The sequence below is a fragment of the Petaurus breviceps genome, unplaced genomic scaffold (assembly GCF_028583685.1).
Source record: "Petaurus breviceps papuanus isolate PSGF00001 unplaced genomic scaffold, PetGlider_PUasm1.0 490, whole genome shotgun sequence".
NCBI lineage: Eukaryota > Metazoa > Chordata > Mammalia > Diprotodontia > Petauridae > Petaurus > Petaurus breviceps.
This window is the reverse complement of record NW_027186352.1, coordinates 23,341,531-23,367,784: the sequence shown is the minus strand read 5'-3', so window position 1 is coordinate 23,367,784 and position 26,254 is coordinate 23,341,531. Positions and strand designations below refer to the sequence as shown.

Here is a 26,254-nt window from a genome sequence, read left to right as displayed (position 1 = left end):
TTGTTTGGAGTGCTGAAGAAAATTAAATTTTGTGTTCATATTAAAAAGGACAGCCTTTCTAGTGTGAACAATAGACCATAGAGAAAGGAATTATATATATAATCACAAATATATACAGATATAATTATATATATGTCTGTATGAGCAAACCAGATGCCAGAGCCAGTAATGGTACACACTGCTAGTGAAGCCAAAAGGAGAAAGAACCCCACTCTCCTGTCTGTCTTGTGCTCTTTCCTTCACCTCACTTAATTCATCAAAATGGCTATTGACACTCGCAAAAATGATGCTATTAATGCCTAAGGATACTTGTAAGTAAAAGATCTTCAAACGTCCTACATTTCCATGAACATATTATTAGCTTAATAGAAAATGATGGCTTGGTACAAGGATCTTGTTACATATGTAAGAACTGCCATAAATGATGCCCACAATCTTTCAGCTCTAACGTTCCACAGATTTTTTTAATCATAGAGAATGGATACCGTATCCAAACACTCCATTCAAATGTTCATTACACTTCTATAATAAAAATGGTCATAAAAGGTCCATTAAACACTGCTATTTAAATTACATGGATACAGCAGCGTCCATTATAAACCATAACAAGCTGCTGACAAGGCATTTCAAGGTGCAAAGAAAAGCTTTGTAAAGAGGAAGTTGACGCCCAAAGGGCTAGAATACCTTTGACCTAGCAATACCAGTACTAGGTCTGTATCCCAAAAGATATTTTATAAAAAAGGAAAATGACCTATATGTACAAAAATATTTATAGCAGCTCTTTCCCGGCTGCAAAGAATTGGAAATTAAAGGGATGCCTGTCAACTGGGGAACGGCTGAACAAGTTGTGGTACGTGATTAAGATAGAATACTACTGTGCTATATAAGAAATGATGAGCAGGACGTTATGCAAAGGGACAGGTACAGTGAACAAAGTAACAGCAGCATTGTAAGATGATCAGATGTGAGTGATTTAACTATTCTCAGCAACACAATGATCCAAGACAATTCTAAAGGACTTAGGATGAAAAATGCAATCCACTCCCAAAGAACTGATGGTGTCTGAATACAGACCAAAGCATACTTTTTTTTACTTTATTTTCCTCAAGGTTTTTTTTTTTCTTGGTCTGTTTTCTTTCACATGACTAATCTGGAAATGTTTTGCATGACTACACATATATAATCGATATTGAATTGTTTGCCTTCTCAAAGAGGTGGGGTGGAGGAATGGAAAAGTGAATTTGGAACTAAAATGAATGTTAAAAATTGTTTTTACACATAACTGGGGGAAAATAAAATACTTAATTTTTTTTTTAATTTAAGACACTAAAAAAAAAGAGGAAGTTGCCCAATAAATAGTCCAGGGTCAGCCTGAGTGTGACCAAAGACCAGGACTATAGTTCCAAATGAGCGGTTAGGAAAGCAATGTGGCCCAGTGGAAAGAGCTTTTAAACTGGGAGTCAGAAAACTGAGGTTTCAACCACAGCTCTGCCACTAATCGTATGACCTTAAACTGAATGGAATGAAATAAACAGAAATAAAGGCAATGTTCTAGGGGTTTCAAAAATCCACATGAACACCAGATGGGAGAGGGCAAAAAAAACAAAACAAACATTAGGCAATGATAGGGTAGCTTTCAAAGCTGATGTGACCTGAGGTTTCATCAGGAGGCATACTGCCCAGAATGAGGGAAGTAATAATTCCACTGTTGTCCATTGCTCTGGTCTGTCCACTGGACAATTGGGTCCAATTCAGGCCATCACATTTTAGGAAGATGAGTGGCTAGTTGGAGCGGACAGCTAGACAGGTGAGTACTGGAGTAATGGAGGTCTTTAGACTGTAGCAAGATGCTTCAAGTTGTATTCATTGTTGGGCCCCAAAGGGCAGAACAATTTGTGGACATTAGTCAGAATTAGGATGTCATAGGATCAGACCAACAGCTTGAAAGGAGCTTAGATATGGTGCAGTTTAAACTTTTTCCTCCATCAATAAGAAACTGAAAGCCAGAATACAAAGAACTTGGTCAGCCTCGAACAGGTGGTACTTAAGTCAAGATTTAAACCCAGGTCCTCTTAGAATCCAGATCCAGGGACATTACATCATATTTCCCAACGATTACAATTGTTCAAAATAATGACTTTTTTGGAATATCAGAGGGGATTCCTGTTGCACAAACTCTTTTGAGGTCACTCACTCTCCTGGGATTCTGAGTGTTAGGTGTGGAAGCCTGGAAATCAAGGAAAATGCCTCCTACATAAGAGAAGAAATAGGCTATTGAGAAAGGCAGAAGTGGAGGAAGATTTGGGGATGTTTTTTTCTTTTCTAGGATCAATTTTTAAAATGCTTCATTGGCGGGAGGGGGGGTGCGAAGTCAAGATGGCAGAGTAGAAACAGGACTTCCATGGGGCTCTGGCTTCCACCTTCCCCAATTCATGTAAAAGGTGACTTCTGAAGAAACTTTGGAGCTACAGAACTCACAAAATGACACAGAGAAGCTAACCTCCCTCTGAGGGCAGCCCGGCAGGCTGAACCAGAGCAGTGCTCTGGGAGCCTCAAGCCAGAGGTGTTAGCCTCAGGGCAGGCCTGACCAACCGCCAACTGGAGGGACTTTGGATCACCAGCAGTTGTGCCAGTTTTCAGAATTATCAACACATAGACGCTAAGGACAAAGTGAGAGGTCAGTGCAGTGTGGACTTTGGGATCCAATAGTTTGGGAGTGCATTTGGCCTGTGCCCCTGGGGTGAGAAGCCGCTGAGGTGCAATGGCCACGCACCCGCAGCCATGTGGCAGCTTCAGCTCCTGGCCTGCATATTATAGGGGGACCAAGCAACCAGTCTGAAAGGTAATCACTCTTGCTTTAATCTGCTTGGATATGGATTGTGGTCTAGGGTGGAGATCCTGGGGTGTGCAACTAGCTTCCCAGAGAGTGTGGAGGCTTCAGAGAGGGCACCCAACTAATACCTTCGGCAGCTGAGAAAACCCCAGCAATTGGGACGAAGCTCCCCTGTCTGGTAGCAGAGTTCTACTGTGGCAAAAAGCCCAAAAGTCAAGTAATTGAGTGGCTGCATGAGCAAACAAAGGAAGCAAAGCAAGCAGAGCAACCTTAAGGATTTTGAAAACCAAATGAGAGAAGTGGCGGAAAGACTGGGAAGATAAATAAAATGCATCACTTAAAAATGGTTATGTTTCACTATCATGCAAACAAAGCAATGGAAGCATTTCCTGCCCGAATAGTATTATGCTGTGAGAATGCATGCATCTAGTTTCTAGAATTCTGCCCACCAAAGCAGCCAAAGGTCCCTCGATATAGCTTTGACTAGAGGGGTGCAGTAACTATCTTGAAACATTTGAAAGATGGATTACTTGTGTTTCTTGGTTCTAAGATTCAGAACAAAGATCACTAGGTCAAAGTTAGAGAGGCAAATGTAGTCTTAAAGGAAAAAACAAATGCAACCAACCCTCAGTGAAAGAGCTAATCCTGGAAGGTAGTGGGCGCCAATTCAGTGGATTCTTCAAGAGGTGTCTGGATGATCAAGTCTGTGCATGGGTTAAAGTAGAGGGTCCATGAAATCCCTTTCAACCCTAAATTCCCAACAGGTAAATGAAAACAGAGGTTGGGAAACCATGGTTCTGTGGTGTCAAAGGGCAGAATTGATTTTTTGTTATTCTACGACAATTTCTAAGAATATTTCTAGTTTCAGTGAAGCACTTTTTAACCATCCTTCATAACAATTTAGATATGCTATCATTTGTTCACATACATTGACTCATTTTAGCATCCTTTAAACAGTTCTCCACTGCCACTATTTGGGTGTGGTGCACTTTTTCTGTGGATCAAATGGTCCTACTATAAGTCCCCACTCCTAGTATAAGAATGAGTTCTTGTGGGCTCCCCAAGTTTTATTTCCAGTTCAGAACCTTTCTCAAAACCGCAGCTATTTCAATACCTTTGGCCGGAGGGATTTTACAAAAGCTGCCTCCAAATTTACTCATTCAGACAAAATGAACTACTGAAAATGGACACCTATCAGTCAAGCTGCTCACAAACCCAAAGTTCCAGACAGAGGGGGGAAGATCATAGCTATCAGTCTGTTGTACCTATCCTGATAAAAGATGAAAAATTCATTTTTGCAAAAAAATCACACCTTGTACTGATTAACAAATTCCATTTAAAGTCCAACAGAACCTCTATTTTCCTGGATTAAACTGTTCCTTTACATAAAGAACCATAAATGCCCAGGTCCTTAGGATACAGCCAGTTCAATTAGTTTTAATTCCTTGAGTTATTTAGGTAACTCAACAGTACTAACGGTCAGAATTCTTAGGCAGGAAGTTGAAATTTAAGACTATGCAGGATGAGCGTGTAAAACTATATGGACCTAAATAATTTGGTTTTATGTGGAAAATAAATCATAACAGTTATTTCAAGAAAGTAACATTCATCCGTATAATTGTAAACTGCAATTTTATTATCCATCCCTTAAGTCTGAAATGTCATGTAAAGTGCCAGTTAGTTATACTTTCCAGCAGAACATGTACTATGCCTCTATTTTCTTTATTTTTAAAACAAATGCTATAAAGGTAGAGGGAGCCTCTAATCCTTCTATATTCACCCAATAGTTGCTAAAACTTTATGTATTAACCTGAAAACAGTGGCTCTCAGTAAATGCCTTCCACCTAACCAAACGAGTAACCCACTAGAGATTCCTCTGATCCCTCTTACTTCAGTTATGGCAGAGTCAACCAAGATGAAATCAGCTTGCTCCAAAAAACCCCAAGTGCTCATTAGAATCATTTATATTGACTAAAAACTAAAACTAAATTTCATGTAGTGAAATCCTTTTATCAACATAGAGCAAAAAAGTTTCTAACTAGCACTATCATTTAATATTAACTTTTATAACTCAGAACTTAGATTACTGCAAAATGCTTTCCTAATTTATGCTGAACTATGCACAAATTATCTATTTCATACAGATAAGGATAAATAAGTAAATATGTTCCAAAAGGTCATTTTCTAAAGAATGGAAAAATTGACCAGTCGTCTTCCCTCTTTCCAAATGTTTGTGGTCTTGCTATCAACATATCTGAGACAAATGAATTTCAGAATAGCTCCACAGTCAAATTATTAGCAAGGGAATGAATCCATGAAGGTTCCCAGAGCAGCTTAAAATGAAATGTCTATGTCCCAGGATCCAAAAGCAAACAGGGTCAATTTACTTTGACTTCTTAAGAAGGGCCAAAAGCAGCCATGTAACACTCCCAGCCCCCTTTTAGGATAACTGTATACATGGCAGAAAACAAGTGTCCAAAAGCAGCCCAAAGAACCCAGGCAATTGAGGCTGTTTACATGGGGGTAAAGACGACCAATGTAGACTGATGATTTTGATTATGACAGATTGTTGGTAGGCCAAAGAGGACGGAGCAGAGTGAAAAGGAAGGTCTATCTAGCCAAGTGTTTGGGAAATATAGCTCTAGGGTCTAACATAAATATATCATACGACTTCTTACACAGATCTCCCTCAAAGGGCCCTCCCCCCCCCAAAAAACCTATCAACACTTTCAGAAAGTAAGGGCTCATTCATAGCTATAACCAAAAACTGTTAGGAAGCCACTCTGAGTAGCATTACCAATTATAGTAAAGGTAGCAATCATCATTATTGGGCATTATTCTATTTACATACACATTTCATTTTCAAAAAATAGTTGTTTTAGTTAAGATACGGTGTGCTTCATCATAAATAACTGATAAATGAAATGGTGATTATGTCCTGTAAGGGCTTGAATCGGACCTTAGTAAACTGTACATATGCTCAGCCAAGTCCTTCCCATGGTTGATACCTATCTCTACTCAAAGTCTAGGAATCCATTCAAACAATTTCATAATTAAAATTGCCAACAGAATAATTGGTGAATTTTTATGAGGAGCCCTTACCATGCCCTCATGCTTAGTTTTATAAGGCACTGAGGTAGATTGCCAAATTCGTATCATTTCTCTATTCTGAGTTACAAAAGCAGAAAGCCATGGGAAAGGTATATATGCGTGCACGTTATCCTACCACATGAATAATCTAAACTTAATTAGTGATTTTAGGGTTTTAATTGAGTAAATTATTTGAAGTCCTATACCCCTAACTCCCCTTTTCACTTGGTTGGTTTTGATGCTAAGACAAATTTAAATTTCACATTGTTGTAGGCAATCAGAATTCAATTTAAACATACAAATACCCAGGGAAGGATCTAAGATATTTTATAACATAATAAAAGTTGAGTCTGATTTATGCTCCTAAATAACATCTCAAACATGCAAAAACTCTAGGAGAATATTGTTTTAAAATTAGCTCCAACTTCCCCCAAGCCCTGCACATCAATGCTGGATTTACAGTTTTATTTATAGAAAACAAAACAGCTGTACTGATGAGATCTACATAGAGCATTATTCATTATAATGATATTTACAGTTTTATGCAACACCTTGGAAAAAGAGGACAGCTCAATTTTACAACAGAGATAGGAAACACACATATAAAGACAAATGTTGACATCACAAGAGGACTATCCATTCTTGATACAAAACCCCAGGAATCACTGGGCTGGACAACTAGAGCTTCTTAATCTGACTGTCCAGGTCATTAAAATATGGATGGTTCAAGGCCATTTTGCCAGAAATTCGTTTGGCAGGATCATAGACCAACATTTTCTGAAAAAGAAAGAAATGGAAACTTCATTCAAGAAATTGTACCAATGAAATTAAATAGATTATCTATTTACATTTTCTAATACATTAATGTTAATCACCAAGCAAAAAGTTAATGTCAGAAAGCTTTTGTAAGATTTAAGCACAAACCTTTTAAACACACAGCACAAATGTCTCACTCACTTCAGAAAATTTTAAATGCCATTCTTGCCAGCCTTAACCAAGAGCACTGATTGGAGTACACACCCCCAAAAAACATTAGTACTAAGAAACTCTAGGTGCCAATACCTCCTTCTTTGTTGTTAATTCCATGCTCAAACACAAATGCATTTCAGGCTTATAGTTTACAAGTAGGAATATAAAAGTAGGCCAGGAAAAATAAAAATGATTATCTTTTTTGGCTAAGAGAAAGTCATTTGCAAGAGCAACTTAAGATGTTTTTGCAGGAATCAAGGCACTTAACTGTACCTGTTTCAATCCTGTTTTCGGTATGTCTTAAGCAAAAGGAATCAGAGTAGGGATAGAATCAGAGTGTGCATATTCCAGTGAGCTGACTTGATATTAGTCAAAAATTAATGTACACACTTGAAAAAGTTAAGGAACCTTTTTAGTTCAAATTGAAGTAGTGCTAGATTGACCATAAAGTGACATTAGGCTAAGTGCATTCCAAATGTCCCTGAAATCATGATACAGTAGAGGAGATCTGTAGATGAACAGATAAGCCTAGCAAACTACACCACAACTAACAGGAATGAACGTCGATCTGGGTTTTCTTTGCAATGTTTCTTGGCCCTGGTGTTGCTCTCATAGGCATCTAAAGCAGATGCTTCCACAAAGCAGGGGCCCTTTAGTTGGGGAGCTGCTAAACCAATCAACTGATGCACATTAAGTTAATGGAACATAATCATATCATTAAGAAATGACTGAGAAAATACACTTATTTTTATTAAATGCTACCACCTGAAAGAAGCAGGATCAGAACATCCACAGTGACTACAATAATGAACACAACCAGACAACCAAAGACCACCTTCTTTCCTTCCTTGGAGAGGGGTGTCTACATCTGGAGAAGGGGAGGAGGGCAGTGGGGGCGTACAGGAGGTGACAGACATCTTCCACCAAGATCACAGTACTAGTTGGCTTTGAGTCACTGTTTTAATTTGTGACAAGGAAGGCTCAGGGGGCGGGTGTATATACCAACAAAATGACCATGGTGTTTAAAAAAAAAAATCAAGAAAACCTTGAAATACTTCCAAGCAGCTGGACTCAGTAATTAGAATAATTAATTCTGGTCCCTGAGACCAGAAATGGTTCTGCTTCAACCATATCCAAGGCATTGGGTCAGAGGATACAAAGTCCAAAGGGCCAAAACAAAACACCAGACCTACCTGAGGGAGATTCTGGGTAGAGAGGCTGGTTACAGAGGAGCCAAACAGCACCGATGAGACTCCTGCTCACCCAACAAAGGGGCAGCTTGGTACATAAAGTAGAAAAAGAGCCAAGAGGAAGGAGCCCAAACCCTCTCAGATGCTGTCTGTTGATAATGGAATTCTGGGAGCTGACAAGACAAGATCACTGACGGCAGAGGTGGCAGCCCCTGAGCACTTAGCTCTTATCTCCAGGGTCCCAAGCCCTGGGCTCACAGCTCGTCTCTGGTGCTTGCTACCTTGGGACCCTGGGCCTCAGGCTCTTCACCTATGAGATGAGGGGGCTAGGCATCATGGCCTCTCATGCTTCTCCTGGCTCTAGATTTATGATCCTACGAACTAACCCTCACAAATGTACACAGACACAACAGTAATTTTCACTTTGTGTTTGAAAGCAAAAAAACACAATGGAATCCATAAGCTGTGAATGACAAACAATACAAATTAGAGAATGTTGGTTAGCATACATGAGTTTGAATGAACCTTATATTCCAAACTCATTTTTGTATGCACAAAATAGAAACTAGATCTGATCAGGCACTGAAAATGGAAAATAAGCAAAGTTCTAAACATACCCTAAGAGCTCCTAAGATTAAAAAAAAAATAAAAACATACACATAAGTAGGGGGGGGGTGAGGGACTGCATTACAGAATCAAAGAAATTACATTCACTTAGAATTTCCTTCTAGCCAAAGGCAAGAGTAGCCACTTCCTTCCTGATGAACATCACTGTAAAATGTGAGGAATCCATAGCCTGGGACCTGGAGATAGAAGCCACCTCTGGTCTTACATAAGGGAGCCAAGACAGAAAGAAGCAGAGACACCAAAATATTTATAGCCACAGCTGTCAAATCAAAGAATTGGAAATAAAACAGATGAACACTGACCAAGACTAGCCAAACAAGTTAGCACATGCGCACACACACACTTCAACAGTGTAACAAATGTTGCTGCGACTGCCCCATAAGAAACAATGAATCTGGAAAACACAGAGGCTCAGGAATTCTGTTCGAACTGAGGAAAACTGCAGAAGCGATAGAAAGACCAGAAACCCCAAACCTAATGTGATGTAAATACAGTGACAAAGCTGAAGGAAAAAAAGGACGCAGCTTCCTTGTTTGGGGAGTTGGAGGACGATGGGGACATTCACCCTTCTATCTGATTGATGTCTTGGTGGCTTTCAGGAATGCCTCAAAAACAATTTAAACAATAATGATACAGAGAAAAATTTTGAAAATAACACTGATAACAATGATCAATGCAAAGATCAGTCCTAGGTCCAGAAAACTGAAGATAAAACAAGACCCTCACCCAATGTCACAGGTGATGAACTTAAAATGCAGACACCAATTTTCATGCAGGAACAATGTGAAAATTTGAGTCTTTGGTCAATTTTAGTTTTCTTTCTTCTGTTGGGGTGGGAATGGGGGCCCAGTGGAAGGAACAGATTCTAAATGCATGTATAAATACATAGCATTTCATTTTTTAAAATAAGAATGGCTCACTGCATGGGCAAGAGGAGAGACATTGGGACAAAGTGCTGTAAAAATAAGAGAATCAACATTTCTGTGGACTTCATAAGACTAAGAAATTTATTTTGTGAAGGAGAAAAGGCTGTTCTAAATGACTAAGTGACTATAGAATATTCTTTCTTTTTGGATATGTGGGGAAAGGAGTGGCAAGGATAGAGAAAAGAGTTTATAATAAATACCTGCTAAACTTCCCTAGTGAATTCAAGGGAAAGATCACAAGCAATAGAGCTGAAGGGAGAATTCAGGACATCAGCAAGATCAGAAACTGAGCAGGTACAGAACCCCAAAAAGGAAAACGAAAAGAATAGAATCCCCAAACAGAAATCAATTTTTAAAAGTATGACCTACTGGTAGTTGATCTTTTTTCCCTTCCTTTTCAAATCTTAAGAGAAGCCATAAATTTCAGTATTTCAAAATAAAAAGATAAGTAGAAGCAATGCAAAGTGTCTTGAAATAAATAGCTCAGAATGTAACCAATTACGGAGGCAGAGACTGAACAAACTTAACATTTCTCACTGACATTTTGAACAGTGAATAAATTTAAACTTTTTAAATAAAAACTTGATGATGAGTTAAAGGAAGATAATACAGCACCAAAAAGGAAAAAGAAAGAATTGCTAAACCCCTCCCAGAAATGTGGGCCACCTGGCTAGATTAATTATCTGTTAGTTCCACTTATTTGCCTCCTTCTAGCCCAGGGCAATTCACATCTTTCTTTTCTTACTGCCCAGCATTCCTGTGCTCCAAAGCTTACTTTACTTTTCTAATATAATTCTTCCAAGTACTTAAAGTATAAATTAAACCCTTCTAGATTCAACTGCCAAAAAAAACAATATCCTTTCTACTGTAGTTGGTCTCTGGTAAAAATGGTTGAGATTTCTTGCACCAAAAAGCAAAACAAACAAAAAACCCAGCCTCTCTCCCCTTCAAAACATGGGTAAAGAAAACCCTGAATAAACTAGTTCAATACAGAAATCAGTTCGATCTCTGCATATATATTTGTATATTACATATATAGTATACCCTTCTAAAATGCATGTTGTATATAACATAAAACAAACTACCAAGAGAACAGAAGCTTTCACATTTTCAACAACTGGGTTTATGGTAAAGCCCCACCAGAGCTTTCAAGGTGGACTACTCACAGAGAGCAGATCAATGCCGTTTTCATCAAGGTTCTTGACATGTGATGTCAAACTTCCTGGTTTCCACTTGGGGAATGTATTCTTATAATCCTGCAGCGATTCAACTTCCGGCCACACTTCATTATTAGGAGTCCCCAGAGCCCTGCAACACAAAAGTTTACTGAAATATACCTTCCTTACTCTGGCAGGAAGACACACTATACGTGCATCTTAGTTTTTTTGTATTGTGGGAACAAAGTGGAAATGCATGTGATGATACCTGAAGATTCGGAAAAGCTGGTCAATTTCAGAATCCCCGTGGAAAAGGGGCTTCTTGGTTGCCAATTCAGCAAATATTGTGCCTATACTCCAAATGTCTACAGGAGTGGAATATCTGGCAGACCCCAGCAACACCTCTGGAGACCGGTACCACAGTGTTACCACCTAAAACACAGGAATTTAAAATGGTTTATACAATTGAACCAAATGTATAGTGGTTGGAAATAAGACATCTGTCAAGACCTGTGGATTGATGCTTCACTTGGTGTATCCTCAAAAGGAAAAGCAAAATGCAAAGCTAGAAATAATTTCCTCTTTTTCAAGTAATTAAGAAAAAAATATTTTATCAGAGAGGTTCACCACTTTCAGCCCAATCCAGCCCACCTCCCACTTCTGCAGGACCAAGGAGTTAAACCATGGCTTTCACATTTTTAAATAATATCTTATTGTATTTAAAAATGTAAAAACCATTCTTTAGCTCAAGGCCATACAAAAAACAGGCAGCAGGCAGAATTTAGCCCTCAATTCCTGTATGTATATTGACTATGACAATATAAATGGAGACATCTAGACATCTAAAAAAAATTTCCTTAGGTCAGAGCTATAGATTACATCAGTATTATCTTTTGTGTAGAGATTAAAAAGGACCGTGGACTATGACACAAGAATGCTCCCCAGGTCATCTCTACAATACAGAGTAAATATAAACAAGGCAGTCCATGTTGACATGCCAAAACAGAAATGTAGTCAAGCACATTAATGATCCCAAACTAGAAATTCCCCATTAAAGCTCTCACTCGTCACTAGAGGACTAACACTTTCACAGGAGCCACCCAGTTTCTCAGAGTGGTCACAGTAGCTGCTGCCCAACCAAAGGAAGCCATGCATGTCCCCAATGGGATGGGTGCTTTCGCATCTGTCTGGGGTGTTCTGATGCACCTATCCCTCAGGAGCAGCTGCAATGCCACATGCTCCCACCCTCTCCTGTTCAGACCACTCTTTGAGGCCTCCTAAACCATACTGTTCAGCCCTATCAGGACTAGGTACTCAAGGGTGAAGATGTAGCCATGCATGTTCATCCAAAGCACATGAAGGGCATGTGACAATTAGGGGTAAAAGGATGACTATTACTTTAAAAAAATAATCATACCCTCGGTCTGGAGATCATCAGGCCAAGCCTATCATTCTACAGAACAAGAAGCTCAGGGGCTTCCGTGACTCACAGGGTGGGATGGCTTGGTGGACAGTGCTCCCATGGCAGCTTCTCCCCCTCATCCTGCTGCCTAGCACTGGTACCCTCACTCCCCTCTATGTCTCATGACCGGGGGAGGAACTGGAATCCTGCTTGATGCCCAAGTACAGGCCTGGTAAGCTCCAGGGGGGCCCACAGCTCCAGACCTGTTTGGCCTCTGAAGCTCTTCACAAACTGGCTCCTGCCCACCTCTCCAGGCTCCTTCCATCACACAGCTCTGCCAGTTACCCCCACATTCCCACCCCAAGCTTTGCCCTGGCACTTTCCCATACCTAGAGCACCCTGGATTTTCAAGACTCAGCTCCCAGGCCATCCTGTCCCCTCAGCTGCTAGCAATTTTCCTAAGAATACCTGTCATCTACCCCAAATTTATCTCATATATGCCATCAGCCTCATTAGGAACTGATTTCCTTGAGGGCAAGGAATGTGCTTGCCTTATCGTAGCACAGTACTTCATAAATGTTTTGTCAACTGACATTTAATCAGGGCCTGAGGCCCTCAGAAACTCCTGAAGGCTTCATACAAACAGAAGGACCCAATTGGGTTCTACTCTCCAGCACCCATCTTTCTGCTGATGCCCCAGAACCCCCTCTGATAAGAACGAGGGCCTCAGGTGTTTGGGCAACTTGTGGGACCCCTTCATTGCCTGCCGGCTGCTCTGCTCCAAGAACATCAGCCATTCCTTCAGAGAGGGCTCAGATCGCTCCAGTGAAACCTCAGGATCCAGTTGCCCACCCCATCAGCCTCCTTTTGGGTCTTGTCTTCCTTCTTTGAGAGCAGGGACTGTCTTTTTTTTTTTCTTATGTGGATCCCCATCCCTTATCATAGGGCCTGGCACTCAATAGGTGCTTAATCAATGTTTTCCAATTGACCAAGCTAATAAGCAGGGCTCTGGATGGAATCTTGTCTCCTGACTCCTATTCAACAAAAACTCCACTAAACAAGGAAAAATGAGAGTTTTAGGATAGAACCCTTCTTTTCAGCTATAAGTGAAGAATTTTTGAAAAAAGGAAATATAAAGCTATTTTATAGGATAGTTAGGAAATATCAATTCCAATTAAAAAAATATTTTAACTCTTCTTACCTCGTGTGTATAGACCCTTATAGGAATTCCAAAGGCCCGTGCAAGTCCAAAGTCAGCTAGCTTAATTACACCTTTATCATCTATTAACAGATTTTGAGGTTTCAAATCTCTGTGAAGAACTCTTCGTGAGTGACAAAAGACAATGCCTTGTAAGATTTGGTACAAATAACTCTGAAGAAAAATGAAAATAAATTAGGAACTCAAATACATTTTAATCCTTTTGCTCCTAATACATTGAAAAGAAATTATGTGATAATAACCATAAATGATCAGCCCACCTGGGCTCTCTCATAGCCCTATTTTTTGTACTTTGTTCTTTATTATAAAACCTGTTTCTAGAGCTAAATCAGAGTGACCGTTGTCTTCACTGCCACTGCAAACACAGGCCCATTCTATATATTCATCACTTCATTTTTTTTCCCCTCCAATACGTTTTGGGAGAAAATAGTTTTGTGTTGACATCTATTATAAAAATCATCATTAAAGGAGTGACAGCAATCCTCTGAAGTGCCTGGTTAATAAAAAGGTATTATCAATAAAGGTTTAAATTTAAGTACAGTTTAATAGGGGCAAAACCCCTATTGCTAAAGACTAATCAATATCCAAAGTCCTTCATCATAAACACGTTTTGGGAATTTTACCAAGAGGCTATACATGCAGCCAGTCAAAGCACCAGAAATGTAAAAATTAAGATATTTACAACAGAATAAATTCTCGTTGTACATAAGTTGTCACATATAAATTAAGAGTATACTAAAATATATATTAACAGAAGACTAATAGGCACTTCATGTTATAACTGATTCTTCCAACACAGGGAAACATGAAGACAAGATTACTTATACCCCAAAAAGCCAACATTCCAATATTAAACTACAAAGGACACAACTGCTCATTAGTAATTTACTGTGTCCTATGAGGATCTAAGTCATCATTTTACAACATCCCATTAACACATGTTGGGGGCTGCTAGGTAGCACAGTGAATACAGCACCCGCCCTGGAGTCAGGAGGACCTGACTTCAAATCCAGCCTCAGACACTTAACACAAAACTGGCCTGTGACCTTGGGCAAGTCACTTAACCCCAGTTGCCCCTCCAAAAAGGGAAGAAAAAAAAGACATGTTGGTGTTTATTTCATGGCACCCAGGGGAAACAATCTTCGGTGTGCCATTCTTCTTTCTGATGGTTTCTATAGAATCTACCTATCTTTGCAGAAATAATGTGCCTAGGAAGGGGTTGGGGTTTGGAGGCACACATAGTTGCTCTATATACTCTCCACACCATCATATTCTCTCCCTCCATGGAACTGTGAGGTCCCAGAGAGCAGGAATTTCTTCTCTTTTCCTATTTTTTATCCTGAGTGCCTAGCACAGTGCCTGATACATAATAGTTAGCTAAAAGAATGCTTGAATAGGTATTCACACTTCCCAAATTTCAAAGGCATAAGGAAGTAAGTTCCAAGTATTATTATGTGCTAGAAAACATTCATCTTAAGCTATAGCTTAAAAAGAATAAAATAGGTAAGGAATGTGAACTAGTAAATACTTCAGTTAAGTCCATGTTCCACTTATAGAATCAGAACTGGAAGGGAGCTTAGAAGCAAGCTCAATTCAAATAACAATTGCAAAGTGCCCTCTACACCGCAATGGAAAGATGGTCCTCCAGCCTCTAGTGAGAGACCCACACATCTCCCTGAGCAGCCCCTTCCACGCTGGAACAGAACAGATGTGTGTCCTGCCCCCAACCCCCAGCTGTACGCTCTGGGGCCAAGCCAAACAGGTCTGATCCCTCTCCTTCACAAGGCAGACCTTCAAATACTCAAAAGAGCTGTTCTGTCCCCCTGCACCCTGGAGTTCCCCAGCTTTTTAACCAATTCTCCTGTGGCATGGTCCTGAGGGTCCACCATCATTGCCCTCTTCTAGAAACTCTCCAGCTTGTCAATGTCCCAATCTTTTCAAACAAAGGCCAGTTTCTATCAACTAACTGGTAGGAAAAGCCTTACTTTAACAAGTGAAGAATCCATGTACTGGCCAGGAGGGATAGAATCCAAGTATTTCTTGAGGTCCATAGAGAGAAATTCAAAAATGAGGTAGAGTCTAGCATCCTGCATGAGTACATCTTGAAGGCTAAAAATAAAAAGCAATTTTGTGAATTCACATCTTACAAATATTTCTAGTCTCTCACTTCCACAAAAAATTTTCATCAAGGCTGTCAAAAGGGAAAGCAAGATATTGACTGTGAAATATGCCTGTGAATAAGATAGAGACGAACGAGCCTATAAAAAGGATCAAACGTGAAACTAATGTTTACAGAAGGAACCACTAACTCCCAGGGCGGTTTTTAAAAGTGCGGTTCAGGTAATCCCAACTTAGGATCCCTCAAGTTCTAAAGTGCCGTGCTTCCATGCTGCTCTGGTTCCAAAAGAAAGAATCCAACACCATCAAGATCAAATACCGAGTGTTCTGCCTGTAAGAGCAGGGGAGGAAGGGCTGTTTCAGCTCCTGAAGAGGATATATTGATGATGTTGATGAGTGACAGGGAAAAAAGCAGGAGGAAGCTACTAGCCCCTAGACGGGCCTCCACAGCACTTGTTTTGCCCTGATCACAATGGCTCAGGCAGTTACCATTTCTAAATCAATTGGTTCACAAAAGCAAATAGCTGACTAGCCCCAGTGGTATGATGAAGTCAGCAGGCCTGGGAGCTCACCAAGTCTCTACTTCAGGCCATGTCACTTCTCTTATTCTACTAATAAAAAGTTCCTTGTCCAGACACATTCTCAAACTGTAAACAGCCCTTCTACAGAGCTCCTATCCATAAAATGCTGAATAAGCTTTGTTGAAATAAGATCATTTCAAAAATTTTTGAAGTAGGAAATGCCTAACACATAAAAGTTAGCTTTAAAAAGGTGTTAAAAGTTTAAGTACTTCCAACCCACAATTTTAGCCATACCTGACAATGTTAGGATGACGAAGTTCTTTCAACAGAGAAATTTCTCGAATTGCAGTACTTGGAACGCCCTCCTCCTCGCTCTCTAATCTGATTTTCTTCATGGCTACCACCTGACCTGTAGTTTTATGTCGACCCTTATATACAACACCATAGGTACCTAAAACACAAAAAGACAAGGCAAATCCAATGTTTGCCTTCTACTAAAACAAAAACTGTCACCAAAAAGATAAAACAAAACAAAAACACTGCTCCTGCTTAAAAAAAAAAAAGTTATGCAAAGACTTCAAAATAATTCTGTTCCAGAGAATATGTAAATGATGTCCTATCCAATAGCTTTGCTTAGATATTGTGTTTTTATTCTCTACTAAGGAAATGATAGAAGGTGGAAAACAAGAAGGCAAATACAGAACATGACATCTATTCCATTAAAAGGGAGGACTGGCATTCACTGTATGCGTCTATACCACCTACTTTTGTAGCACACTGTAACAACCAATTTTCATAATGAGCATGAGAAACCAAGAAAGGTTATATTGCTAACATAGATCAATATTCTGGGCTTATTAGGAAGGTGACAGCCTTAAATCAGTTAAAGAGATTTCCACCAAAACAAAACCCTTTAAAATGCCAAGGGAAGTCAGAGTAGCCAATTTCAGAGCCCAGCACGGGGTCATTAGAGCGATGACCTCAGGAAGGTCACTATACTCCCCTGCACGTGCTCTCCAGGGGCTCTTGTAGCTCAGTCTACAATGTGACCTACGCTCTTCAGCTACCTAGGAAATTGGGTATTATCCAGCTAATCCTGGGTGACTGAAATTTTATTCCTCTAACTGAATCATAAACTCCCAGGTAGGAACAATCAAAGAATAGTATAGGGGCGGCCAGGTGGCTCAGCAAGCAAGAGCACCAGCCCGTGTCGGGATGACCTGGGATCGAATCCAGGCTCACACTTAGCACCCACCCGGAAACACCTGGCCGTGTAACCTTGAGCAAGTTACTTAACCCCGATCGCTTTAAAAAAAAAAAAAAAGTATAGTATAGAAGAGAGCAGGACAACAAGCATATTTAAGCTCACAGGAGTTGCGTGTGCCAGGCATCGTGTTAAGTACTGGGAATACAAATGAAATCACAAGGACAGAGACACAGAAGAGATTAAGACTTAAGGTGGGCTTCAAAAATGAGATATAGAGCAGGGAGAGGGAATCTGAAGCAAGACTAACAACAGGAACACAGGAGAAAGGAGTGAGCCCAGTGTCTGCAAGGATGCTGAAGATAACAGCTTGAAAAGAAAGTCTGTTAAAGAAAGAAGCTACAAATAAGGCCCAGTCTGGCCCGACGGCCTTGAAAAGCAGGCAGAATGGCCGAGATCTGGGGAAACCACTACACCTTCATGAGGAGGAGCTGTGCAGGGATTTACAATGGTTTCAAGGGGTTGTGGGGGGGGGGGGGGGGGGGGGGGGGGGGGATGTACGGGTAAGGAAAGGTGAGGAAGAAGATCCCAGTAACAGACTGTTAGGTCGATCACAACTTGGGCCACGGTGAAGGCACTGGAGACAGGGAAAGAAGCAAACAGAACACTCATGAAGATGCACAGACTTGGTGAGAGATGAAAAGAAGCAAAAGTCAAAGACGATTTCAAGGCTGGGAGAGTGTTTTCTCACCAAAACGTAAAGTCTAATGCATTAGCATTGCAGAACTTCAGAGTCGAAAGGCACCTCAGTAGCTGGAGACCAGGGACTTCTGGGAGAGGACATGATGGGGCTCAGGCCCCAGCCCTGAGGATCATGTCTCTGGAAGCCTCCCCACTTTCTCAGTAGGCCTCTGTCCTGGGAGAAAGTGTTCTCTTGCTGAAGAACGCAGAGGGTGCCTGGCCCAAGGACTTTTGTCCCTGGCTGGCCCACTCTTCCTCCTGCCAGATCTCCAAGGTCCAGGCCTCTGACATGGATACCTTCAATGTCTGGTATACTCCTACACCTTCCCATCCATGGCTACCAAAGACACCCTAACCCTTAGATGACTAAAGTAGCACCTCTGGCATTCTTTTCCCATGCCCCTTTTCCATAAGTCCCAGTGCCATCCTCAGTAGTTTGCAGGTTCCCCAAGGACTCTTGGCCACTTTCACTTAAGTCTTAAAATGAACTTTTTGCCACTTGACGACTTGGCTTGAGTGCATGAGTTCGTTCCAGGCAACTCTGCCTTAGCATTCTTGGGGATCCTAGCACCCCAAAACTTCATCAGAAGCCTCTGAGAACTGGGGGTGCTCATTTTTTCCTGTATGTACTAAAATTGAGACTTTTTAATTTCCAATCAGGCCTAAATGTACCTCTTTACAACCTTTATCCACTGCTCCTAGTTTGACCCATTAGGACAAGCAGAGCTAGACAACCCCTTCTTCCAAATGAGGGGCCAGCAGACCCTTTGGACAGCCCTCAGGAGGCCTGGCCTCCTAACCTTCAACTGCCCCCAGAAGATGTTGATTCAAGCCCCTTTGCCTCCCTGGCTCCCATCAGAGACTGATTTCTTTCAACAAGAGGGTAATTAAATAAAAAAATTATACTTGATCCTAGATTTCCTGAAGGGTTTCCTCAGTTTCTTTTCCTGGTTCATATTCCCTATCTCCCACCCCTACTGCACAGCCCTAAACTGTACCCTCTTTCTCCACATCCTCTCTCAGAGACTTCATTAATTCCTAAGAGTTTAAGTATTATCTCTCTGTCAGATGACTCCCCCACTTCTCCTTCCTCTCCAGTCATATTCCTGACTTCCTACTAGGCATTCTGACCAGGACAGTTGCAGCTCAATCTTATGCCCCCAAAGTCACTCCTCTTCCAAACTTCTTTATTTCTACCAGTGCCAGCACCACTATCCTTCCAGTCACCCAAGCTTCCATCATACTCCACTGCCTGCCTGCCCAGAGTCCAATCTTAACCCTTTCTTACATCAAATGAGTTGCCAAGTCTTACGGATTCTATCTACCTCCACACTGTCTGCAGTCTTCTTTGTGGCATATTCACCCACCTGCTAACTGGGGATGGGGGGGGGGGGGTGGAAGGTTGCCAAGGCTCTCTCCTTGGCCCTCTCTCTTTATTATTTCTTCAATCTCCAAATGCCTACAGGAATCCCAAACCAAAGACTCAAAAACATCTGAAACTCAGTGTCCCGAAGTGAATTCATCATCATCCCCACAACTCCCCAACATCCCCCTTTTTCTAATCCCCATTACTGCCCATGACAACACATCCTCCCAGTCATACTACCTAGGTGTTAACTACTCACTCTCACTCAACCCCTCCATTGACTGTTGCCAAGTCTCGATGACTCTAGCCTTGCAGCATCTTTCATACTTGCCCCCTTCTCTCCTCTAACCTCTCTACCGCCTGAAGCCTAATCATCCCAGGATCATTCTAGAAGGCTGCTGGCAAGTGACCCTCTCCACCCAGCTGCCCAAAACATCTTCCTTAAAGTGCAGGCCTAACCATGTCATTCCCCACCCTACCTCATTCAATTAACCCGACCCCTTGCTGCTCCTTGCATTAGTACATGTTTTCACTGGCTGTTCCTTATGCCTGAAATCCTCACCCTCCTCATTTCCCCTTCCAGATCTCCCACCTTCCTTCAAGTCCAAGTTAAAATTCCACTGTCTGGAAGAAGTCTTTTATGAACCCCCTTAATACCAGTGTCTGCCCTGAATTTCCTTCCAATTTATCCTGTACATCCTGCTTGTACTTAGTTCTACACCTTTGTCTCCCAGATTAGACCAAGTTCCTTGAGAGCAGGGACTGGTTTGATTTTTGTCTCTTTGCAGTACTTAATACGGTGCCTGGAACAAGGCAGGCATTAACAAATGATTGACAACTGGGGCCTTGCAACATCCTATGTCTGTTACTTTCTCCCTGACTCCTGTAGCCCCATCAAGGTTCAGGCTCTCATCCGTAGTGCCAGGGCCTTCACTAGCCTCCTAACTGAGTTCCCCATCTCCAGGTAATGGATTGAACCTCACAGATAGGCCAAACTAATATTCCTCAAGCACCAATCAGACCAAGTCACGCCCTCTCCTGCCTTCCCAGCAGGGGCTCCCTTCCTATTTGGCTCTGGCCCTCAGCTGTCCTTTTCCAGGTCTATTTTACAGGACTTCCCAGTCCCAGGCCCTGGTTAAGCTGGCCTTGTTCTTTTCCCTACATGACATTGCCCTGCTCATCCCCATGACTTCTCCCAAAGTCTGGCCTGCCATCCCGCATCACAGAAACTAAGCTTTGAAGGTTACTTTCTACAGGGAGCCCAACCTAATCAGTCCTGATTGCTGTGGTGTCCTCTACTCTAAAAATGACTATACATGTGTTTTTTCTATATTGTTCCCTCCTCCAAATAGATGGAATAAGCTCCTTCAGGACAGACCTGCTTCTCTGTATACTCAGCAGCACACAGAAGTGTCTAACAAATGTTTGGTGATTACTGACTGAAAGGGTTCATAGAATAAGCACGTATTCATATAGATGGGTAGAGATAAAAGGACCTTTGTATTGAGAAGTCAGAGGAAAACCATGTAGCTCTCCACACTACAGATTGGGTGGGAGAGATTAAGATGAATTTGAATAGGTTTTTTGTTTTTTCAACCTTTTATCCCTTGAAGATTTTATAAATTACTCACCTTCCCCAATTTTCTCAATTTTTGTGTAGGCCTCCATAGCTATTCAATATGCTGGAGACTCTGAAACGGAAAAAAAAATCCAAGTGAGTCCTCACCAGAAGAATTGGTCTTTTTTGGGAAGCAAGGCCTGGATTCAAATCCTACCTCTGACACTTATCAGCCATGTGACCCTGAGGTTCAGTTATTTCTTTAAGACATCTGTTTTCACAGGTTATCCCTGTGCTCCTCTCTGCACAAGAAAATGCCTTTAACTCTTTTGAGCGGGAGCTAGAAAGAACTCAGATGGCAGCAAAAGTACAGACTTGCACTGACAGGCATTTCCACATCTGGGAATTCCTTATACCCAGTCACAAGCCCAGTCTCTATCCCGATGAACAACTTTGGTCAGTCGGGCTCAGGCTGTCTTCTTGCGCACTGTTCAGATAATAAATACTCATCGATACTAAAGATGAATTGCTAAGCATTTCCCCAAGAACTAAATAAATAAGATTCAGACATGACTGCCAACACTCCAACAAGAAGAGGAGGACAGGCGCTTCCTCCCTCATGAGAGGCTGCTCCGGGAGCCCAGGAGCTCACTAACGCACACACACGGTGCAATCTGGTCATCGAGCCAGCAGGCGGCAGAAGGAGAACCTGAACTTCTGAGTCCACGCTCATCATTCTAAGGCTGACTTCCAACTACCTCAAGTGTGTGATAGTCTAAAATGATCTGGTTTGTATTTTTCTTTTGCTATTAGCTTATGTCATGATGATCATCAAACACCTGGTATTTTAATGTAGCATTTAAGGCTTTCAAAAGACTAAGAACATTAACATGCAATTAATAGTGTGTAACTAATGTGCACACATCCAAACGTGTGTGTGTGTGTGTGTGAGAGAGAGAGAGAGAGAGAGAGATCGAGATCATTTTCTCCATTAGAATGTAAGTTTCTTGGGGTGGCTAGGTGGTACAGTGAATAGAGCACCAGCCCTGGAGTCAGGAGGACCTGAGTTCAAATCCAGCCTCAGACTCGACACAAAAACTAGCCGTGTGACCTTGGCCAAGTCACTTAACCCCAACAGCCCTCCAAAAAGCAAAAAAAAAAAGAATATAAGTTTCTTGAGGGCAGGAATGGTTATCTTTTCATTACAGCCAAAGAGCCTAGGACAGTGGAAAGAGCTTGTTAAATCAATAAAGGAGAAATTTATAATGAAATTCCTGGGACACCCTTGGCTAACACACCTTCAAGTACTAATACACTGTTCAGAACACTCAGAGTCAGAAGGGGTAAGTGCATCCCTAAGACATATTGGGGCCTGAGTTTTCTCATCTTTAACATAAAGCTCTGACATTCTGTTATTCTGCCAAATATAAATTAAGAACCAAAATTAAATTATGGCAGTACAAAAACAAGAATTCAAAGGAACAACAGAAAATGTAACAATGCAAAAAGACAGAACCAGAAAAATCATGCCCCAATGACAATTACGGAAACAAAAACAGCCAACAACATGCTGTATATCTACAATGAGATACCTTGGTCACACAGAACAGTTGAGAAATATGCACCTTCCTCCCTCCAACACAGAGGTAGAGACGAAATATCACACATACTATCAAACTGGGTTAATACGCTGGTTCTAGAATATCAAAGCGGGAGGGGTCCTCAATGGCTAGCTTCTCCAACCCATATATGGTTCGTTTTTCTAACTGCTATTTTTCTCTTTTAATCTTTGTTACAAAGAATGGCTTTCTGTGCAGGGGAAGATATATATTCAGAAACAAATAATATAGCATCAAAAAAAATTAAAATTGCTTTCAAACAATATATCAAGTTTAAAAATGTAGCTGAAATTTTTACTAAAAACCAAATAAAACTTCAGTGGTAACCTGGAGGCCTAAATTGCTTAAAGTACAACTATCAGTATTTTATCACACACAGAACTATAGACTACAGTAATGGTGAGCAATTCTAATCTATATACTCGAGGCAGGAGAAGGGGGTCTGGGCACAGGGATGGACTGTGGAACTGGCACATGAAAGAATAATTTAAACTCCCATTTTCATGACCATCACACATTGCACGTGCCACCTCTCATCTCTGTGCCTAGAATGCTGTTCTCCCTATCACCTCCAGCTCTAAAAGCCCCCATCTATCTTTTTTCACTGATGAGCTTGTATAGGAAGTGCTGTTAGTCTTCCCTTGATCCCGGAGATATTTCTATTTACCCATCTGTGTACATACTGTTTTCCCCTCAAGTAGAATGTAAGCTCATTCAGGGCAGGGAGCAATTCTGTCTCTGCATCCTTCTTGCAAGATAGCACTTTCTTCAATGTGAAGTAATGAAAAAGATGTCACTGCCCAGTGTTTTCACTGGTATAGAGGCCTTCCAAGGAGCTACCAAGCAGGCTGCCTAACTCCAACAGAAATGGCCAACCTGGCCTTGTGGCATTTTGCAGACCGGGCATTTCTTGCAAACTGAAGGTGTGTGGCAATCCTGGCTCAAGCAGATGTGCTGGCACCATTTTCCCAGCAGCATGTGCTCATGTGGTGTCTGTGTCCCATTTTCACACTTTGGTAATTCTCACATTTTAAACTTATGGCAATCTGTGGTCAGTGATCTCTGATGCCCCTCTCATCATTGTTTGGGGCACTGGGAACCTCACCCACAGAAGACAGTGGAACTTAACCAACGTTGAGTGTGTTCTGACTGCTCTACCCACGTTCCCCATTTCTCTCCTATTCTGTGAGACACAATAATATCAGATTTGGGCCAATTAATAACACAAAAAGACTTCTAAGTGTTAGAAAGAAGTGTCCATTGATACAGAAAACTTCATTGCTGTTTTAAGAAACTGCCACAGGCAGTCCAGTCGTCAGTAGCCACTACCCTGATCAGTCAGCAGTCATCTGAGGCAAGACACTACCAGAGAAAAGATGATGACTTGCTGAAGGCTCCGACAATGGTCAGCATTTTTTTAATTAAGGTATATAGGTGTTTTTAGACATGTTATTGCACTCTTAATAGACGACAGTATAAACAATTTTTATATGCCTTGGGAAACCAAAATATTCATGTGACTTAATTTATTGCAATATTCACTTTACTGTGGTGTTCTGGAACCCAACCCATAGTATGTCCAAGGCATGCCTATGTTTTATTGCCTATTCATTTTGTTTATTTTGTTAAATATTTCCCGACTATATTTTAATCTATGGGCAGAAGGTTTGACACCTCTGGCCTAGAACACTAAGATATTAAATGACCAGCCCATCATCACCACAGTCAGCTCTTGCGCCAAGGGGCAGACACGAATCTCCATCTTCTTGGCTTCCAAGTCAACTCCCCACTGAGAGCATGAAGCCACTCGGTTATTTTGATGGAGAAAACTAATCCTTTCTATTATGATAGATGACAAATACTAAGACGTCACTTCATGATCAATGAATGTGAAAGAGGACTGAAGGTGGGCCAAGTTCTTGGCTGCTTCCGTCCTTTCCAGGTTTAGAACCAGTTCTATGAGGACAGACATGTATCATGAATGGCTGGATACCAATTTTAACTTGTACACTTTGCAAAGGGCTATAGAGAACCTTTCCCACTACACTCACCCAAAATTCAGTAAGCCCAAAATGCATAGAATTCAGGCAGTCAATAAACATAGAAGCTATATGTAGGATTAACAGGAAAATTAAGAGAGGGAAGGCACTAGAATTAAGAAGGGATGGGAAAGGCTTCTTTAAAAGGAAACCAGGAAAGCCAGGAAGTAGAGATGAGGAGGCATGGGGACAGCCAAAGGAAATACTAAGCCAAAAGATGGAGAGTCTTGTTCAAAGAATAGCTGGAGGCCAGTGTCACTGGAGCAAAGGGTATATGGACTGCTGTGGTAGAGCCTGCAAGCTCACATGGGTCTGATCAGTCACAGTTGGACGCACTGTACCTTTACTCCAATTTACTCCAAGTGGAGTTAAAAGACTGGAAAGGGAGGGAGGAGCTAGATGATGAGGACTTTGAAGACCAAACAGGTGATTTTGTATTTGATCATGGAGGTGATAGGGAACAGTTTACTGAGTAAGAGGAGGATTGAGAAAAGGCCATTGGATCTGGCAATTAAGAGAGGACTGGTAACTTCGGAGAGAGTGGTTCAGGTAGAATGATGAGGTCAGAAGCCAGCTGTAAGAGATGTTAAGAGAGAAACTGAATAAATTAGTTCCATTTAAAAAAAAATAGCTAAAAATTCCAATCTGTTAGCTTGCCTTCCTTTCAGCGCCTACGTCTTTAGGTGAATACCCCTTTCAAATGGTTTGTGTAGCCTAGAGCTGTCTTCTCACAGGCATCAGCTACTCATCTTCCTCAGGAGATGGCAGGCAGGGCCAGTTATGCCCTGTGCTCTCTGCTTTGTGCAAACTACCTTGGTTGTCTAGGAAAGGGAGCCAGGAGACTCTGAGCCTAGATCTCGTCAGACGTTTCCTGGTGGCGGGAGCCTGGACAATGGCTGAGGCTGGGCTTCTTCCTCTAGCGCTTGTGTCGGTGGTAAGGCCCAAAGGAGCCGCAGCCCCTGCCTTCGGGCACTGCACAACAGCCTGCCGGGGAGCCGCTAAGGGCATTCAGATGGCATGAACTCAAGATGCTCACTGTACCGAGTCCCTGCTCAGCCGCCTCAGCCGCGATCGCCAGGTCCCTTCAGCTCTGGGTTCTCGGATCCCCGGGCTGCCGGACTGGGCACCACCTTTGGCCCCCGCACCCTGCAGATCGGCATGACCGTGTGTGTATCTGTGTCACCCGCCTCAGCCCGGGGACAGAGGGCCAGGAGGAACCCAACTATCCACAGCCACCCACGCCTACCAGGAAGCGGCGCAGGGGCCACGGCCGGCTGAACCCCCGCACTGCCCCGCACAATGCCGGCTGCTCCCCGCGGGGCTCAGGAAAAGCAGCCGGGGGCCGCGGGCCGTGCCCATGCGCGGCCGCCTCCAGGCAGAGGCGGGTGCCCAGCGCTTGTGGGCGCCGTGGGGGGCCGTAGAGGGTCAATGTGAGAACAGAAGCAGTGAAAAGCGATCTACTTTTACGTCAGAAGCGTGGCCCTGGGCGCCCCACGCCGGGCCCCCGCAGGAGCCTTGAGTCACACCGTGCCCTGTCACAGCTCCTGCTCCACCAAGCCCTCCACACAGGGTCTCGGTCACGCGTGGGAGTGGGGCTCTTGGGGAGGGGGGGGTCCCCCGTCGCCCACGACCACTCCCGGGTGAAGCGCCTACTATGCGCCGGCCGGGCTCCCCA

The 26,254-nt window shown here is 42.1% G+C and overlaps 1 protein-coding gene across 1 annotated transcript in view; it reads right to left on the bottom strand.

Moving 5' to 3' along the window:
• Positions 1-6,373: 6,373 nt before the first annotated feature.
• Positions 6,374-26,254, bottom strand: part of CDK1 (cyclin dependent kinase 1) — a 470,854-nt gene continuing 450,973 nt past the window's right edge. Inside the window, exons 3-9 of the mRNA XM_069101843.1 lie at positions 20,995-21,054; positions 16,347-16,503; positions 15,399-15,522; positions 13,396-13,566; positions 11,061-11,224; positions 10,802-10,943; positions 6,374-6,700 (exon numbers count right to left, since the gene is read on the bottom strand). Of these exons, the coding sequence (XP_068957944.1) occupies positions 6,602-6,700; positions 10,802-10,943; positions 11,061-11,224; positions 13,396-13,566; positions 15,399-15,522; positions 16,347-16,503; positions 20,995-21,031 (894 nt within the window). The 5' untranslated portion in view covers positions 21,032-21,054 and the 3' untranslated portion in view covers positions 6,374-6,601. The remainder of the gene's footprint in view (positions 6,701-10,801; positions 10,944-11,060; positions 11,225-13,395; positions 13,567-15,398; positions 15,523-16,346; positions 16,504-20,994; positions 21,055-26,254) is intronic.